At 37.6% G+C, this 20,041-nt stretch overlaps 1 protein-coding gene across 4 annotated transcripts in view; it reads left to right on the top strand.

Annotated features, from left to right (window-relative positions):
- Positions 1 to 20,041, top strand: part of NRDC (nardilysin convertase) — a 93,910-nt gene that overhangs the window by 68,494 nt on the left and 5,375 nt on the right. For 3 of the 4 annotated variants that reach the window (XM_037745807.1, XM_037745809.1, XM_017548739.2), the window contains 13 exons: positions 136 to 213; positions 1,651 to 1,771; positions 1,855 to 1,913; positions 2,364 to 2,418; positions 4,733 to 4,837; positions 6,726 to 6,849; positions 7,716 to 7,802; positions 9,902 to 10,021; positions 11,275 to 11,326; positions 12,193 to 12,343; positions 15,066 to 15,193; positions 17,153 to 17,315; positions 19,997 to 20,028. In XM_037745807.1, the coding sequence (XP_037601735.1) occupies positions 136 to 213; positions 1,651 to 1,771; positions 1,855 to 1,913; positions 2,364 to 2,418; positions 4,733 to 4,837; positions 6,726 to 6,849; positions 7,716 to 7,802; positions 9,902 to 10,021; positions 11,275 to 11,326; positions 12,193 to 12,343; positions 15,066 to 15,193; positions 17,153 to 17,315; positions 19,997 to 20,028 (1,275 nt within the window). The remainder of the gene's footprint in view (positions 1 to 135; positions 214 to 1,650; positions 1,772 to 1,854; positions 1,914 to 2,363; positions 2,419 to 4,732; positions 4,838 to 6,725; positions 6,850 to 7,715; positions 7,803 to 9,901; positions 10,022 to 11,274; positions 11,327 to 12,192; positions 12,344 to 15,065; positions 15,194 to 17,152; positions 17,316 to 19,996; positions 20,029 to 20,041) is intronic. The other variant, XM_037745808.1, reaches the window with a different exon arrangement.

The raw sequence follows: 20,041 nt of genomic DNA, 5'->3' as shown, positions 1-20,041 counted from the left end.
TTACAATTTAACATTTGGTGGACATATGTGAGAATAAGTTTGTAATTATATTTTCAAATTATTGTAGTCTTAAAGGTTAGATTTTCTTTTGTATTTCTACCTTTTTTTTTTCTGATCATAAAACTTTTTTAAAAGGGTGAAGCCACTTCATTACATATCATGGCTGGTTGGACATGAAGGCAAAGGCAGCATTCTTTCTTTCCTTAGGAAAAAGCAAGTATTCAGTTTATAAGTATTTTCAGTATAGCAATCTCTGAAAAATAATAGACAATAAGTATTATATAATGCATTCTTCTGCTTTAACTGCCCAGAAGCCTAGAATAATAAATTTTATATTATAGTCATCTTAATAACTATCTTAATTATAGTCATCTTAATAGCTTACATTATTTTAATGGCCATGTTATATTTGTGTATTTCCTTGTAAGCTAACTTTTAGCCCATTATTAGAAGTATTTGTATGCAAAATTTTAAAAAATCATAAATGAAATTAATAGATTCCAGAATTGCATAAAAGAATTAGCTCTAATCAAGGATTTATATTTGACTGAATGGTAAAGAAGTCAGTTATTTAAATACTCCAGGCTCTCCCAACCCAAAAGCTGTACTTTAATGAAAACTTCATTGGGTAGGTAAATTATAATTAACATGTGGGACTGCAAATGGTATATGTAGTCCTGTTAGCAGAATGTTTCCTAAGCATTAAAGGACCTGTTTAAGTCAACTATAGCCAAATCATAGAAATATAATTTTAGAATCAGGACTAATACATTAAAGTAATTCCTTGTTTGATTTTTCTGTAAATGAAATAGTGTGAGAATGGAAGATGGATGAGAAATTTAAGTAAGTATTTTTAAGACACTTGTGTGTACTAGAACATTCAAAGAAAACTAAGAGGGCAGAGTTACTATGAAATAATAAACTAATGATATTGGGTTCATATACACCTTACACAATATATGTTATATGCTTTAAGTTGTGCACAAACTTTCTACCTTATTGAGCTTTATTGGAATTTCAGACTCTATTCTGGTGTCCTCTTTTATTAGTTTTTCAGAATTAATGTAGTCAGGGAAAGGTATAGTCTCATTGCTTCTTTCTTAGACAGCCTACATAGGTTAGCTGACAGCCTTAAAGAACTCACTTGACATTTGGTGTAAGTATGTATTAGAAGTATCTTAAGGCTTCTCTTAGAAGACAGGTTCAAAAATTGTGAGGCCAGGCATGGTGGCTTACACCTGTAATTCCAGCACTTGAGAGTCCAAGGCAGAGGATTGCTTGAGCCTAGGAGTTTGAGACCAGCCTGGGCAACATAGTAAGAAGACCCTGTCTCTATTTAAGAAAAATAAATAAGCGAAATGCCTTCCGGCAGTCATAATTTTAATACTTTATGCTGTTATCTTCAAAAGGAATGGTTTTGGCTTAAAACTGTTAATGTTGTACTATTATTAGACTAAAGACTGTTATTTCCTTCTGTTGATTCTGTGCTTTTAAAATGTGTACTTTTAGATTTACTATTGGAAAGTATATGTTTACATCAAAGGCTGAGGTTCTCAAATTTTACATAGAAAGCCTCTATATTTTGTTAATTTGACATGTCTGTAGACTGTCAGTCCAGGAACATTGATTGGGTTTTTTCCCCACCTGTAGGTGCTGGGCTCTTGCACTGTTTGGTGGAAATGGTGAGACGGGATTTGAGCAAAATTCCACTTATTCAGTGTTCAGCATTTCTATTACATTGACTGATGAGGGTTATGAACATTTTTATGAGGTAAATAATTCAAATTGAGTTGTTTTTTCCTTTCGTGTAGATAACGTTTTATGGAAAAGACTAATCGGATGTTTTGTTTTTAGGTTGCTTACACTGTCTTTCAGTATTTAAAAATGCTGCAGAAACTAGGCCCAGAAAAAAGGTAATAAACATTTCTTGGAATGAGGCCAGGAGCCAGTCCTAGTATATTTGAGGCTTCAGGGTGCCAGTAGGCATGACTTGATGGTTTTTCAGGCATTTTCTGCTGTTTCCTTTAGTGGCTCCATATCCTTATCCTTCTACATGTGAGTGTACACTAAGGCTTTACACATATGTGGCTAGTCCCTTTATTTTCATGCTTTTCTTTTATTGTTAATGCTTCTAGTGAGAATTTTTTTTTTTTAGCTTTTATTCTAGGTTCAGGGGTATATGTGCAGGTGTGTTATATAGGTAAACGTGTGTCACAGTGGTTTGTCGTACAGATTATTTTGTTACCCAGGTACTAAGCCTACTATCCAACAGTTATCTTTTCTGATCCTCTCCCTCCTGCCCTTTTCCCTCAAGTAGGCAGAAATTTTAATATATCTTCTAATTATAGTTTTCCCCTTCACAGAATTTTTGAAGAGATTCGGAAAATTGAGGATAATGAATTTCATTACCAAGAACAGGTACTGGAAGTCAAATTCTTTTGCATGTTGCCTGTGACTAAGTTGAAACTGGTGTGGACATTGTTCCTCTTTTTGAGTGTCAGTGGAGTTTTAATTCTGCCATTCTCTGTCATGTAAGTCTCCAGATAGCCTTGAAGCTATCTGAAAATTACCATGTTTTTGAGTATTTATATTGAGTAAGATAAGGGAGTGAGAGGATTAAGCAGATGACACAGATCATGTTGTGTGGTAATTATTTAATCTGTATAGTCATCCATCTATCTCTTCAATAAACATTAATGGAGACGTTATGATATTTAATATTTTAGGAATTCAAATATTGTAAAGACATTCACAGTATTTGAATTTATATTTACCACATATAATGTTAGAAACATTGTGCTTTGGAATTTAGGGGAAGGAGGGCATTTCTCTTAATTAAAATAGGCTCAGAGGCTGGGCGACGTGGCTCATGCTTGTAATCCAAGCATTTGGGAGGTTGAGCAGGCAGGTTGCTTGAGCCCAGAAGTCTAGTAAAGGACTGGGCAGTGTGGTGTTTTGGGAAGCGTATGTGGATGTTATGAGTTCAGAGTTCTGATGTCTACTCTGCTTGTCATTTACTCATTGTGTCACCTTAGGCAAGCCATCTAGCCATCTAGTTAGGAAAAATCTGAATATGTTTCCTCATTGCAAAACATGGAACTGGAACCACTTGGTATCTGAAAGACCTGTCAGTTTTAAAAGTCTGTGTATGTGGGTGCTCAGTAAATATGTGAATTGATTGCATTCCTCTGGAAAAAATATTTCCATTTCTTCTATCAGTGAACTGGTGGTCATTCTTTCAGTTTTAAATTGAAATAATATTTTTATTAATATGATTTCTTATCTCAAGACTTTTATTTGACACTCACATTTTAATTTTTTAAAATTTTAATTAGAGAAGGGGTCTTGTTATGTTGCCCAGGCATGTCTTGAACCAGGCTCAAGCCATCCTCCCGCATTAGCCTCCCAAAGTGCTAGGAGCACAGGCATAAGCCACCATGCCCAGTCAACACATGTTGATTTTTTTTTTTTTTTTTTTTTTTNTAGATTCTCAAAACTCAACAAACTGTACGCTCAAAATATGTGCATTTTAGGCACATTTATATCAATTATTATTATTATTATTATTTTTTGAGATGGAGTCTTGCTCTGTCATGCAGGCAGGAGTGCGGTGGCAAGATCTTGGCTCACTGCAACCTCCACCTCCCAGGTTCAAGCGATTCTGCCTTAGCCTCCCAAATAGCTGGGATTATAGGCATGAGCCACTGTGCCTAGCCCAATACATTTTGATTTCTACATTGATTTGATTCATGCTTACAAATAGTTTTTAGTTGATAGTGCTGTAGTGATGGGTCACCTGTCTTTATTGTTCACACAGTCATGTGGGGCACTTGACAGGTAAACAAGCATTCATAGTTCAGTGTGGTAATTGCTTTCATGAAGAGGCTGTGATATGATTAGAACCTAGTGGGTTGTAGGACTCAGAATGGTGGCATGAGGGGTGTGAGTTTAAGCTCCCTAAGGGAGTAGCTATGGCTTTATATTCTTAGAATTTTTTTTTTTTTTGGAGATAGGGTCTCTTTTTGTTGCCCATGCTGTAGTATAGTGGCATGATCTCAGCTCACTGCAGCCTCAGCCTCCTGGGCTCAAGCAATCCTCCCACCTCAGCTCCTCAAGTAGCTGGCACTACAGGCATGCACTGCCATGCCTGGCTTCTTTTTGCATTTTTTGTAGAGACAGGGTTTTGCCATGTTGCCCAGACTGGTCTCAAGTAATCTGACCACCTTGGCCTCCCAAATGTTAGGACAGGTGTGAGCCACTGTGCTTGGCCTACTGAGCATCAGATTCTTTTTATTTTTATTGTATTTTGAGATAGGAGTTTTGCTCTTCTTGCCCGTGGTACTATCTTGGCCCACTGCAACCTCCACCTCCCAGGTTCAAGCGATTTTCCTGCCTCAGCCTCCTGAGTAGCTGGGATCACAGGCATGTGCCACCACGCCCGGCTAATTTTGTGCTTTTAGTAGAGATGAGGTTTCTCCATGTTGGTCAGACTGGTCTCGAACTGCTGATCTCAGGTGATCCGCCCACCTTGGCCTCCCAAAGTGCTGGGATTACAGGCGTGAGCCACTGTGCCTGGCCTGAGCATCAGATTCTCAAGCTGCAATTATATCTGGTTTTATCTGTTCAGAAGCTTTTGGTTTCATTATTAATAAAAAAGGGAGAAAGTATTTGCATGTTGTGGTAAATCAAATAATGGAGAAGTTCTGGTGTGAAATAATTTACCTCTTTACAGACAGATCCAGTTGAGTATGTGGAAAACATGTGTGAGAACATGCAGCTGTACCCATTGCAGGACATTCTCACTGGAGATCAGCTTCTTTTTGAATACAACCCAGAAGTAAGGAGGTTTATACTTCTAGAACTTACTTTTAAGGAAAGAGGAGGGCGAGAAAGTACGGAGATGTATTTAAGAACCATGGGAGCAAAGAAAACTTAGTTATATTTAGTCAGGATTTTTATTTGTTTAAACAGAAGTATCAACAGTTTTGTGGATAATTTCTCACGGTTCTTTTACATAATTAAGTTTTAATATAAGAGGAGAAAATCAAAATCAGTACTTCTTAGGTACTGTTTTAATAGTTTTCAAATGTTGAAACATCTACTGAAATAGTTGAAGTGATTCCTAAGAATTCCTAAGAACTATCTGGTTTCCCTGTGAAAAATGCTTCATTGTTTAGCCTACCTTTTAATTCAGTTGGAGAGTCAGGACTGTTAGATTTTTAATCATTTTGAACATATTTATAAGAAAAATGTAAGGTTCCCTTAATTAGAAACATATGACCTATGGATAATGTTACATGCCAATAAATTGTTGGTCAGGGTCTTTTTTTTTTTTTTTTTTGAGACGGAGTTTCGCTCTTGTTACCCAGGCTGGAGTGCAGTGGCGCGATCTTGGCTCACTGCAACCTCTGCCTCCTGGGTTCAGGCAATTCTCCTGCCTCCGCCTCCTGAGTAGCTGGGATTACAGGCACGCGCCACCATGCCCAGCTAATTTTTTTGTAGTTTTAGTAGAGACGGGGTTTCACCGTGTTGACCAGGATGGTCTCGATCTCTTGACCTCGTGATCCACCCACCTCGGCCTCCCAAAGTGCTGGGATTACAGGCGTGAGCCACCGCGCCCGGTGGTCAGGGTCATTTCTTCACTAGTGGAGAATAAGTCATTTTGTTTCACACAGGAATAGCAGGGGTCAACCAGAGGTGACTTTTGCCTTCCAGACGATATTTGTCAATGTCTGGAGACATTTTGGTTGTCACAACTCAGGGTGGGGGGGTGGAGTGCTTCTGGGATCCAGTGGGTAGAAGCCAGGGATGCTGCTAAATATCCTGTAATGTAGAAGACAGCATTCTGCAATAGTTGTCTGACCCAAGATGTTAATATCGCTAAGATTGAGAAATTTTAGCATAGGACACTCCTAAACTATTAAAGAGGACAGGGAAAGGTAAAGGAGAAAGAAACAACTACACATCCTTGCCATTGTCACTAGGATGGCTGTGCCCAGTGGCTGGTTGTGTTTTTTTTTTTGAACCACCATTTGTTGATTTTTACTCAAATAAATAGTGTTTTAGTAGTAGTTAGGGTTCCAAACCAAGTCACAAAGTTCTGTTTAGTCCTTATCGTAGCTGGAGGATTATTGAAAAAGGCCTTACCTTGGCAGTGTTTTACTGATTCCTGGATATGAAGTGGTATAAAACATAGCTGTTAAGAACATAGTCTTTGGTAGCATGTACAAATTTAGTTAGAACTCCACTTTTGCCACTTCTAGCTGTGTTATTCTGTACAAATTACATAATCTTTAACCTGAGCAAATTACTTAAGCATCAACCTCAGAAGCTGAATGTTATTTCCTGTAAGTGAGTATACCTTAGGATTGTTTTTAGGAATAAATGAAATAATGTATGTTAAATACTTCCTGGCTCACAGAAGCTTGGCAGTCAAGGATAGCTATTTTTACTGCTAATGCTGTTAATATGTAGGATTGGAGATAAACACTGTTTAAAGCATTATCAAGAACATACTTGATATTTGTCAATTATATCTCAATAAAGTAGGAAAGAAGTTTTTGAAACACTGACAAGACTTTGTAAATTAGGGTGTTCATGAACTGTAGGTACTTTCGTGAGCATAGATCTTGGAGGTGCCTAACAATGTAATTTTTGCCTTTTTAAACAGAGATGTATTAGGTTAAAATTGTGTGTATCTCTCTCCCTTCTTCCCAATTTATTAGGTCATTGCTGAAGCCTTGAATCAGCTAGTTCCTCAAAAAGCAAATCTTGTTCTACTGTCTGGTGCTAATGAGGGAAAATGTGACCTCAAGGAGAAATGGTTTGGAACTCAGTATAGTATAGAAGGTAAAATATTTTATGAATTGTCTTACATTTAGGTATATCTGACTTACCTGGAAATGTTTATTGTTTAATAATTTAATGGTTCTAGAGGGGGAAAAAGTATAATTTTTTTTAAAAACTCACTTTGAAATGAAAATTACTTATACTACTGCACAGGAAATTATTTTTTGCTATGTTTATATTTAGTAGGTAGTGAAAAACTCCTGTTGTCTTGGTATTTTGGGGGCAGGTTTTGACTTAGTTTTAGAAAAATGCTTCTCAAATGCCGCTGCATTTTTGTCACCTGGAAATCTTACTAAAATACAGATTCTGATCAGAGGGTATGAGTAGGACCTGAGATTCTGCATTTCTTTTTCTTTCTTTTTTTTGAGGCAGAGTTTTGCTCTTGTTGCCTAGGATGGAGTACAGTGGCACAATTTTGGCTCACTGCAATTTCTGCCTCCTGAGTTCAAGCAATTCTCCTGCCTATGCCTCCTGAGTAGCTGGGATTACACTATGCCACCACGCCTGGCTAATTTTGTATTTTTAGTAGAAATCCGTCTGGGGTTTCACCATGTTATTCAGGCTGGTCTCGAACTCCCGATCTCAGGTGATCCACCCACCTTAGCCTCCCAAAGTGTTGGGATTACAGGTGTGAGCCACTGCGCCTGACCAGATTCTGCATTTCTGACAATATCCCAGGTGATGGCAGTGCTGCTGGAACCACACTTTGAGTAGTATGATTCTAGAACGCCTGGATATGTGTTAGTCACAGTTTTTCCTGAGAAAGTAGAATTGATTTGTGAAGGCCAGTTGATAACTAGTTTATTATTAAGAGAATGTTGAACATTGCATTGCTTATTGGGTCAGTTTATATTTCTTCTTTACAGATATTGAAAATTCTTGGGCTGAACTGTGGAATAGTAATTTTGAATTAAATCCAGATCTTCATCTTCCAGCTGAAAACAAGTACATAGGTCAGTAAAACCGCAGTTTTTATACATAATCCATCCATGTGCTAATAGGCACCTGTATAGCACATTATATTTTACAAAGTATCATAGGAATTTACATTTGAGATTCCCAGTAACATTCTGAGGTGGAGATGACCATTTTCTTACTTTTCCAAATGAGAAAACTGAGGGTCAAAAAAGCAAAGTGACTGGTGCAAGACTATTCAGTTGGTGAATGAGAAACCAGGACTTAAACACAGATCTTGGGACTCTGAAGTTGATGCTATATCTTGTGTAGCATAGCTGGCTGATCCTTTCACACCAGTCTCCTTAGGGATTGACATTACCTTGCCAGGTTGTTCTGTTGCTTTTCAAACTGCAGGTGGCAGCCCATTAGAAGGTTGGGAAGTCAGCGTAATAGATTGTAAGGTCAGTGAAATGAGCCATGAAAGCATTAAAAAATCAATCAGAATAGAAAATAACAAAATGTTTCATTGCATATAGAAAGAATATTATTTTAATAACTTTTGTTTCAAATAGGTCTCTCTGCCTGTCTACTAGCTTGCAATGGAAAACATATTTCTAAGTATGAGTTGTAGAAAAAGATAATTGAAAACTACCAATCTTAGGTCCAAGGTTTTAGAGTTGCTTATAAGTATAGTTTACTCAGAACACTGTATTTCCCAGCCATTTATTACACTTCTATGATTATACCCAAAAGGATTGAAAACAGGTACTCAAACAAATATATGGACCTTCATATTCACACAGCACTGTTGACAATACCCAAAAGATGAAAACAGGCCAAATGTCCATCAGTGGATGAATGGATAAACAAACTGTGGTGTATACATACTTTAGAATATTACTTATAAAAAAATGTAGTACTGATACATGCTATAATTGGGAAGAACCATGCTAAGTGAAAGAAGCTAGGCACAAAAGGTTACAGATAAGTCCATATATATGAAATGTCCAGAATAGATAACATAGATAGAATATAGATTGATGATTGCTAGGGGCTGAGGTTAGTGGGTAATGAGGAGCAACCCCTTAAAGAGCAGGGGGTTTCCTTTTCGGGTGATGAAAATGATTTGGAACCTGATAGAAGTGGTAGTTTCACAACATTGTGAATGTATTAATGCTTCTGAATTGTTCACTTCAGATAAATTTATGTTATGTGATTCTCCCTTCAATTAGGGGGAAAAAAGCCTTTAGAAAAAGTGTTAAATGTTTTAGACATTTCAGTTTCACATCTTGAACTGTAAATAATCTAAACAACCCAGTTAGCTTATTATTTTATTTTAGTTTAGTTTAGTTTTTTGAGGTAGGGTTTCACTCTGTTGCCCAGGTTGGAGTGCAGTGGCATGATCATGGCTCACTGCAGCCTTGAGCTGCTGAGCTCAAGCAATCCTCCTGTGTCAGCCTCCTGAGTAGCTGGGATTACAGGTGTGCACCAAAATGTCCAGCTAATTGTTAATTTTATTCTAGAGATGTGGTCTTTCTATGTTGCCCAGGCTGGTCTCAAACTCCTGGCTTCAAGTGGCCTGGCTTCAAGCAGCCCTCCCACCTCAGCCTTGGGAAGTGTTGGGATTACTGGCATGAGCCACCATTTGTACCAAATCCAACTCTTTTAAATAAATACAGCAAGTACTCAAATTTTAAAAATTAGCTATTTTTCACCTATATGTTGATGAAACTATTGTTTTAATTAACCAAAAGGACAAGTTTGATTTTGTTTGAGCAGAACTATTTTGTAACCTTTCAAATGTACAATACATAAGGTTAATAAAAGGCAGTCTCATGAATTAATGGATCGTTTCATAAATTGGTTTATGAAACTATCCTGACTAAAGGTTCCTCGTTCAAGAAAGGGAATGAAGCAGAATGTATAGTACTCAGAGTCAATTCTTGGGAAATTCCAGATCTTCAGAGTTTATTTACTTTAAGGCCAACATAGTTTTCCTTTCAGTATTGGTCTACTAATTTAAAGTATTCCAGCATCTGAATTTGGCTTATTTTTGCCACAGAGAAAAGTTATTTAGACCCCTGAAGCCAGTTAACAGATTACTGGAGCTACGGCTGAAATACTTGAGTGAATTATTATTCCTTTCTTTTGTTAGCCACGGACTTTACATTGAAGGCTTTCGATTGCCCTGAAACAGAATACCCAGTTAAAATTGTGAATACTCCACAAGGTTGCCTGTGGTATAAGAAAGACAACAAATTCAAAATTCCCAAAGGTAAAATGTTGCCCTCCTGTAACCTCCCTGCTAAATTCCAGTGTTCTCTTTAGATGCTTTGTTTGACATGTGACTATCTACTTGCTGTTTTGGTCCTCCTTTGTGGAGGAGGCTAGTGCTGGGTGACTCTATCAGCCATCTTAAAGCCCTCTCATCCTCCCTAAAAGGAATAAAATAAGTAAATCAAATGTTTCTCCACTTTGTAGCAACTCGTTTCTCCTGTGTATATCACCTGCTTCTCTTTCCTTTCCCCCTTCCACTTGAAGACCTTTTCTATGCTTATTCTACCAGATTTATACTGTGCTCCTGTGCTGTCACAGAAATCCTTATGGATACTCTGGTGTCCAGGAAATGAAAATTTAAGGCTAGAATGAAATTTTGTTTTTAGATTTTTTTCTTTCAGTTAAATGAAAGCAGAGCCAGGTGTTTGGCCTTCTTAAAGAATTGGTGGTGTTATTTGAACATTGTTTTTAAAAAGAGATTAAAATATACAAAGGGATTATTCATAGACATAATAGCCTAGTTCAGCATTACAAATGTGAAATCCCCACCACCTGCCTGCTTCTACCATTTTGTTTTCAGCATAAAGGACGCATAGTATAGAGTTAAGTAGACTCTGAAGTCCTTATCTTTAATGTTGTGGCCCTAACTGTGTTGCTTTTTACTGTTCTATTCTTGAACATGGCATAAGGAACTTATTGAAGCAACATGGAATCATAGGCTGGGTGCACAATCTTGTATGTAATTTAAGCCATATCCCCAACCTTAAAACACAACTATATTGTAGGTCTGTGGGATTCTTGAGTTTTTTGGGAAGGTATTTTTCTTTTTTTTTTTTTAATAACTTATGAGTTTCTAAAAATCTCCTTAACGTTTATTCAGTTTCCTGGGAAAGCCTTTCCTTTCCAAGGAAATTTGTGTGAATGTTGGGGTTGTTGCCTTAATGTTCTTAACATCTGTGCTCTAAAATTTTTCCTGACTGAAGCTATTAATAAATATGAGTATTTATAGGCCTTTCTGTGTATCTGCCCATATGTCTGGTCTTCCCAGAGATTAAAGAGTACCTTATGGAACTCCTTATTTGGAATGGTAAATACTACTTTTTAAAGACCCTTAAGAATAAAGATGTAATGAGGATTTAAGGATTAGTAGTTTATTTCAGAATTAAATATATATATATTAGGGGGAAATAACAGATGTATAAAATATTTGAGGCCCCTAACCTTTTTTATCAATGGTCTTTTTTCTTTCAGCATATATACGTTTCCATCTAATTTCACCGTTGATACAGAAATCTGCAGCAAAGTAAGCAATTGTTTTTTTTGAAAAATATATTTTTTAGTTATTGAAAAACTATTTTGTTTCATTCTAAATCATTCTTTCATTTTCTCTATCTGTATTTGAGCTATGTTGCTGCTTCACTGCTAGCAGCCATATAGGTGAAACATGCTGATAGTGTAGACTAGAGCAGTTTATTCCCAATTACTGGACGGGGAAAAGTCCTTAAAGTAAAGATCACTTTGGGTGAGTGTCCAGTCTATAATAAGACTGATGGATCTGTTGATTCTGTATTTACAGAATACAAAGGAATGTGATTGTTTCTGTTCTTAGCAAACCATTTAGTATTTATATAGATAACTTTTCATTGTGGAAAGTCAGAGAGCCTAAAATGTATCTGAACATAGGAGATACTTGGGAAATGTTGGTGCAGTTCTTCTTTCTTCTCCCACTTAACTGTAAAATCCAACTTAAAATGACAAGCAGCACTAGAATTTGTTAATATTCACTCTAAAAAATGCATTCCCATACCTCATATTTTTAATTAGTCTGAATGCCAAGGCTTGGAGGTAGATAGAGCCTTCAGGCCAGTGCTGCTGTTGCCCATTCTATTTACCTCAGTGTGAAGTATAAATATTATCATTTTCTATGTATATATGACATGATAAAGATTGGGAAACACTGCTAAATGTAGGAATTATGTAATACACCTCTGAAACTGAATTCTGAGTAAGCTTTTTTACCTTTGAACTAAATTAATATACAGTTTTACATTCTGGAGTAGAGAATTTACAATTTCTAAAAATGAAGCTGCTTACCCTAAATTGAAGCAAATCTATTTCATGTGTTTTTCTTACTAATTAAAGATGCCATTTGCATTTTGTACTTCTTAGTGTGGTCCTGTTTGATATCTTTGTCAATATCCTTACGCATAACCTTGCGGAACCAGCTTATGAAGCAGATGTGGCACAGCTGGAGTATAAACTGGTAGCTGGAGAATATGGTTTAGTTATTCGAGTAAAAGGATTTAACCACAAACTACCTGTAAGTACAAGTTCTCTGTTTTCCTTGTAGAGAGCATTAAAATACCATATTTATATGGAGGTTTGTACATGGGACGCTGTACAGAGAAAAAAATGTTTATTAATATGGATTATCATGAGTATTCTTGGCTGATGACAGCTATTCTAACGTTAACTAACCATAAGAGCAACATATGTTTCATTAATTACTGGCAGTATATGGGATTATAGCCTGTGCTTTAGGATTGATTACACTTCTCTTTGCTATCGGTTTCTCCACAGCAACATTGGCATTTAGGATTGGTTCTAGTTAAATTTTTTACCATACAGGAATAACAATTTTTGTTTTGAGACATACTTTCACTCCATCATCCCAGACTGGAGTGCAGTAGTACGATCTCGGCTCTCTGCAACCTCTGTCTCCTGGGTTCTATTGGTTCTTGTGCCTCAGCCTCCTGAGTAGCTGGGGCTACAGGCACATGCCACCAGGCCCAGCTAATTTTTGTATTTTTAGTAGAGATGGGGTTTTGCCATGTTGGCCAGGCTGGTCTTGAACTCTTGACCTCAAGTGATCTGCCTGCCTCGGCCTCTGAAAGTGCTGGGATTACAGGCGTGAGCCACCATGTCAGCCATGGAATGACAAATTTGACTGGTACATTGCTTGAAATAGAGCAGAACTCAAATGCTTGTGCCCTTACTTCCTCATCTATGCTCCCTCTCATTGTTTCAAGTATGTGTGTCTTGTTTCCCTTCTAAGTTTATGAACCTTTTTGAAACAGGGTCTGTATCATGTCAATTATTAATCTCTTAGTGAGGAATATGTTCCAGTATTGCTTCATCAGAAACTTTGAGAGAAGAGAAAAAAATAATGAGTTGTTAGCAAAGAGAGTTAATTATTGAATACCAGGTAAAGTAATAGAATATACTCAATAAATTTTATATCTAGGTTTCTTGGGTATAATATATATTATGTTAATATTTAGGTAATTAGGTTTATATAAGAAAGATTTTAGAGGAAAGCACCTGCCAGAAAGCCCTGTGCTAGGTGGTAATAGCCTCCATGTTGGCAAAAAACCCAAGCAAAGAGTATAGCTCTCACCTTTTTACGCCTTTTCCCTTCTCCATCTCCCCAGGGAACAAAAATTGGTGTCAGAAGGAGACACCATGTAATATTTTACTTTGTCAACCTTCTAAGACCTAAATATAATGTAGCTTAAGTTTCAAGCAGATTAAAGCCTAATTCAGTGGCTGTCAATTAAAAGATATGTTTTAGAATTACTTGGAAAGCTTATTAAAAATACAAACCATAGAAAAGTATTTGATGTTCTTGAATTTGTGAGGCTTGCTTAGCCTTAATATTAAAATCTAATATAGAGCACATATCTATATATATGTATGTACAGAAAACTAGACATCAGTTTTACGTATAGAATATAGATGTAAACTTTCTTAAAATTTGAAAATTAAATCCAGTATAACAAAAAGAGTAATTCAAGTACCAGGAATGCTAGGGTTATGTAGTGTTAGGACAATGATGATCATAAGTCACCATAACACAAGTCAGAGGAGAACTGCTATATGAATATAGTGATAACTGCTGGTAAATCATTTGATATATTTGAGTTGGTATTCCCAATAAATAGGAATGGAAGGAAATTACTTAAGTATAAAAACCTCAAGTAAAGAACTATCAGCAGGCATTACATTAACTGATAAAATGATGAACACTGACATCAAAGAATAATCCACAGTCATCTCTATTATTATTATCATTGTTTTAGAGGTTCTGGCTATTATAGTAAGATGAAAAAAGGAAAACTTTTTTGGAAAAATATTTTTCCCTGCAGATGATATGATTATATTCTTAGAAAAACCTCACATACCACTAAAATTAAATAAAAAATTAGGTGTGATACGGCTGTATATCAGAATCAATGGCTTTTTTTCCTGCATAGTAGCAATAACCACTTAGAAATGGAAGCCAGGCAGATGTGCCTGTGGTCCCAGCTACTCCAGAGGTTGAGGCAGGAGAAATACTTGAGTTTGAGTATATAGTGAGCTATGATTGTGCCACTAGCCTGGGTGATATGGTGAGATTCTGTCTCTTAAAAAAGTAAACAAATGGATGGGAACAGTTTTAAATTTATTTACAATATTGAGAAAAAAACCCCCAATAAAATGGCTAATAAACAGGAAAAGTATAGGACCTATCTAAAGACAAACTACAAATCTTATTGAGAACACCCATGAAATGATTAAAAAAAGGAAGTATTGTTCCAAATTTGACAATTATTTAGGATTTTGGACCCTTAAGATTCTTTGAGGCTGGGAGGCTGAGGAGGGAGGATCACTTGAGGCTAGGAGTTTGAGACCAGCCTGGCAACATAGCAAGACCTCATTTGTACAAAAGCAAAAAAATTAGCTGGGCATGGTAGTACGTGCCTCTAGTCCCAGCTACTCAGGAGGCTGAGGTGGGAGTATCGCTAGAGCCCAGGCATTTGAGGTTGCAGTGAGCTATGATTGGCCATACCACTGCATTCCAGCCTGGATGACTGGAATGATATCCTGTCTCCAAATAACATCCAAACAAACAAAAAAAATTGAGTTATTAGTAATTTTCTTATGTCCCCCCACATTCCTAGTACCATGCTGAACCCCTGGTAAAAACCAAAGAAAAGCATTTTCCTCCCTAATACATAGTGGATTTCCATGCTTCTTAAAATGCATCATTCTTTTTCTTTTAGTTACTGTTTCAGCTTATTATTAACTACTTAGCAGAGTTCAGTTCCACACCAGCTGTCTTTACAATGATAACTGAGCAGTTGAAGAAGACTTACTTTAACATCCTCATCAAGCCAGAGACTTTGGCCAAGTGAGTATAAATGAGATGAGCTTATATTTTGAGGGCCTGAAAGTATTAGTCTTCCTAGTGGGTAGGTGTGAGGGATAACACTATAGTCCAGTGTTAATTTTTAGCCATGTTTGAATTGTGCTGTGGTTTAGGAAAGGAGTCCAGAGGGTTATAGTATTTCTAAACCCAGCTTATGTAGTTAGCTGTGAATGGGACTGAAAGCAGCCTACTGTACTTAGAGACTAAAAGTAAAGAAGGGTGTTTTCCCCAATCATCATAACTAAATAACAGTTAAAGATGTGCTTGTTTTGGGCCGGGCATGGTAGCTCATGCCTGTAATCCCAGCACTTTGGGAGGCTGAGGTGGGAAGATCACGAGCCCAGAAGTTCAAGACCAGCCTGGGCAATAGCAAGACTTTATCTCTACAAAAAATTAAAATATTAGCTGGGTGTGGTGGCGCATGCCTGCAATCCCAGCTACTTGGGAGACTGAGGTGGGAGGATTGCTTGAGTCCAGGAGGTTGAGGCTGCAGTGAGCCATGATCATGCCACTGTACTCCAGCTGGCATGACAGAGACAGACCCTGTCTCATAAAAAGCAAACAAACAAAAAAACCAAAAAGAAGTATTGGCTTTATTGTAGCCCTGAATTATTTATTGGTGATTTTTGGTATGGTAGTGATTAGTAGCTGAGTTAAATTTCTAACCATGTCGCTTATCTAGCAATCTTAACTATTCCAAATTCAGCCAAGGTTCCAGAAGAGACCAGACAGGTAGCCGAACACTCTGTATGCTAATACTTAAACCCTCTGCCTATAGGCAACCTCCTTGGGCCTTCCACCATAGCCTGTTCTTACTACTTTAGTCCAGGGCTAATTGTAGCCTGTAGAACAGGTTTGTGTGAATCAGAAAAAAGTATCCCTTTGGGGTACCCTTCATTAGCAGGTGGAGCCTTTGTGGGAGGGAGAGAAAAGTCTTCTGAACAGACATAGTCCTTTGTGCACAAGGCTGGCTAGCCCCTACTTGACCTTTTTGCTCTGGGGATCTATACTGAACAGCACAACCTTATGTGGAGGTTCTGCTTTTGACACAGCTATAATGAACCCATCAGTTTCCAGAATTAGAAGGGGTTAGGAGTCAGGCATGTAATAACTGATATTCTGATCACAGAAAGTTACAAAAACTATTAACCACATATATGTATGTTAGAGAGTTATCTGTAACGATTGATATGATAATACCCCTGCCAATAACTCAAGAATACTACTATATTTATAAAAATACATTATTAATACTACCTTCTATTTTATTAAAATTCAACTCCTGAAATTTATAAAAGCTATAATAATAGTAAACCTGTTTGTTGAAGATTTTTGTGCTAGATCTAAGAATTTTATATACATTCATTAATTTAATTCTAACCAAAATGGTTACCTCTTATAAATTACTTCCCCTATTTTACAAATGAAGAAATTGAGTCATAGATGTTAGTAGACTTGTCAAATTCAAACAGCCAATTTGGATTGGGTTGTGGAGATGGGGGATGAAGTTAATCTGATTCTGGACCAGAGCCGTTACCTCTATTATATTGTCACTACAGTAATAGATACCCAAATGATGGCCTCTAGAAATTAATAAAATACTAGATTTCAAACCAAAATAGTAATAATTTTAAGTCAATGTACAACTAAGTAACCTTGACTCATCTGGCAGCTTTACTTTTATGTGAAATATTTTACTCTGCAACTGAGACAGGTAAGTGCATTCTTGTACTGTTAAGTAAATTTGTTTAAAAGTTTGCATATGTGATTTTAAGTACTTTATTGGTGATTATAATACTGTTTTCCCATCTTATATTGAGATAAAAATGGTCTCTCTTTAGAAAATCATTCTTTATAGAAACGTGACCAAATATTTCTTTATTCTCAAGATTCATTTCTAATAACATAACTTTGCATATTTTTTTTCTGCCCTCTGTACAGAGATGTGCGACTTTTAATCTTGGAATATGCCCGTTGGTCTATGATTGACAAGTACCAGGCTTTGATGGATGGTCTTACCCTTGAGTGTCTGCTGAGCTTCGTCAAAGAATTCAAATCCCAGCTCTTTGTTGAGGGCCTGGTACAAGGGAATGTCACAAGCACAGTGAGTGTGAGATGCTCTGTTAGCATAGGCCAGGTCTGAATGCAGTTGTGAACTCTGGAATTGCATTAGTTCTTCCCTAAAGGGGAAACTGTAGTTTTGGCAGGCCAGCATTATCATATTCTGTTTAGGAGGGAACTTGACCCCTCTGATGCTGGGCAGTTTTCTTATAATGAAGACTGCTGGGCTGCATGATGGCCCACACCTATAATCTCAGCATTTTGGGAGGCCAAGGGGCAGGCGGCTCACAAGGTCAGGAGATCAAGACCATCCTGGCCAACATGGTAAAACCCCATCGCTACAAAAAAAAAAAAAAAAAAATTAGCCAGACATGGTGGCACATGCCTGTAGTCTCCACTACTTGGGAGGGTTAGGTAGAAGGATCATTTGGGCCCAGGAGTTTGGAGCTCAGGATGCTATGACCGCACCACTGTATTCCAGCCTGGGCAAGAGAGTAAGGTCCTGTCTCAAAAGAAAAGAAATAGAGAGAGAAAGAAAAAAATAGATTGCTGGTAATAGACCAGGACTTTGAGTGAAATGGGTCTGGCATATCTATACTATTAGTTACATTTGTTGAAGATTGTATGTGGAAACCAAAAACAATTTAGTATAGAGACTAAAACAGGAGGAAGGAAATGTGAGGGATGTGTGTCCATACATACATACATACATACATAGCCAGAACAAGTATGTTAAGCCTGTTTGTGAAGCTAAGGTACTGAGGCTTTATCCTGTAGAAATGGAGAACTGTTAAAGGATTTAAGAAGATTTGTGGTTAAGAAATATCCAGAGAGACAAGTTATGAAGCTGTTATAAAAACTTGTATAGATAAGATTTCACTCATATGAGTTATCCAAAGTAGTCAAACTCATAGAAGCAGAAAATATGATGATTTCCAATAGTTGGGGAGAAGAGGGAATTTTGGGTTTGCAAGATGAAAAAGTTCTGAAAATCTAATCTACTGCACAACAGTGTGAATATATTAACATTATTGAACTGTACACTTTTAAAAATGGTTGAGATTGGCTGGACACAGTGGCCCACGCCTGTAACCAGCACTTTGGGAGGCTGAGGCAGGTGAATCACAGGGTCGGAAGATTAAGACCATCCTGGTCAACATGGTGAAACCCGTCTCTACTAAAAATACAAAAATTAGCCGGGTGTGGTGGTGTGCGCTTATAGTCCCAGCTACTCAGGAGGCTGAGGCAGGAGGATCGCTTGAACCCTGGAGGCAGAGGTTACAGTGAGCCGAGATCATGCCACTGCACTCCAGGGTGACAGAGTGAGAGTCCGTCTCAAAAAAAAAAAAGTTGGATTGGAGTGAAAAATGTTGAAGCCTAATGTTAGGCCAAATAAATAAAAAAGAATTGCTTAAGGCCGGACAGGGTGGCTCATGCCTATGATCCCAGTACTTTGGGAGGCTGAGGTGGCAAAATCACTTGAGCTCAGTAGTTTGAGACCCCACTTCCACAAAAAAGAAAAAAATTAGCTGGGTGTGGCAGTGCGCACCTGTAGTCTCAGCTAATCGGGAGGCTGAGGTGAAAGGATTGCTTAAGCCCAGGAGGTGGAGGCTACAGTGAACTGAGATCATGCCATTGCACTCCAGCCTCAGGCTGGGCGATGAAGCAAGACCTGTGTTTCAAAAAAAGAAAGAAAGAAAGGGGAAAAAAAAGTGCTTAAGAAATAGAAGATGACCAGAACTCACTCAGTGGGGGTGGGAGAGAAGGGAATCTAGAATGATGCCCAAAGGTCTTGCTTGAAGCAGTGGGTTGGTGGAGCAGGAATAGTATTAAGATTGGGAGCATATGAGGAGTTTGTTCTGGTACATATTGAGTTGGACATGTCTGTGTAGCCTTGTACCTAAGGCCTTTTCCTCAGTCAGATGCTTGTTAAAGATTCTCTCCTTAAACCGTTTGGCTGTTAACCATCCTCCTCCATGGTTTCCCGGTTTCTCAGGGCTGGCCCTTTGATTGGAATACATAAATGGTCACTCTTGAAATTGTGGCTGCTCCCCTTCTATCTTCATTCTCCAACCCCAAAACCAGCCTTAGTTTCCGTCTTGGTATCCAAAAAAATTTTAAGTCTCAATCCACAAAGGGAAGAGAAGGAATAGTTGCCTGTTTTCCCGAGCCCCGTGGGAGTACCAGGCAAGGGCTTTTGGCACAGAGTACTTATTACCATGAATTTTCCCCAGTAGAAATCACTTCAGAGAAGAGCTCATCCCTCCACTTATTCCTTATTTTATAGATCAGAACACGTAATTCTTAAAAGGGGAAGAGAATGTATTCACTCAGTATTAAATGTTATTTTCTTTGCTTTAATCCAGGTTCTATGTCAATGGGCTCAGGATTCTGAAACATAGTCCATAGTTGTCATAAAGGCCACAGCCAAGTTGGGTAAACTAACAGTGTACAATTAATTTTGATGATTCATTTGGGAAATTGTATATGGGTAAACAGATTGGCAAGGGAGCCAGAACAGTTAAGAATCACTGAGTGTTCCATAAACATAATCAGTCTTGAATCAGTCAATGAATAACTTGTCCAACATTTAGGTCACCAACTCTATCTGCTTTTCTAAAGCTATGCAGGGCTCCCCAAGCAATTGGAACATTGATTTTAGCTGATTCTGGGTGAAATGAATGTCTAGAGAGCCTAATGTAGTTATTCTCTTTTGCCTCATAGGAATCTATGGATTTCCTGAAATATGTTGTTGAGTAAGTATTTGAA

The sequence above is a fragment of the Cebus imitator genome, unplaced genomic scaffold, assembly GCF_001604975.1.
Source record: "Cebus imitator isolate Cc_AM_T3 unplaced genomic scaffold, Cebus_imitator-1.0 Scaffold214, whole genome shotgun sequence".
NCBI classification, from domain to species: Eukaryota; Metazoa; Chordata; class Mammalia; order Primates; family Cebidae; genus Cebus; species Cebus imitator.
This window is presented reverse-complemented; position numbering and strand designations above follow the sequence as displayed.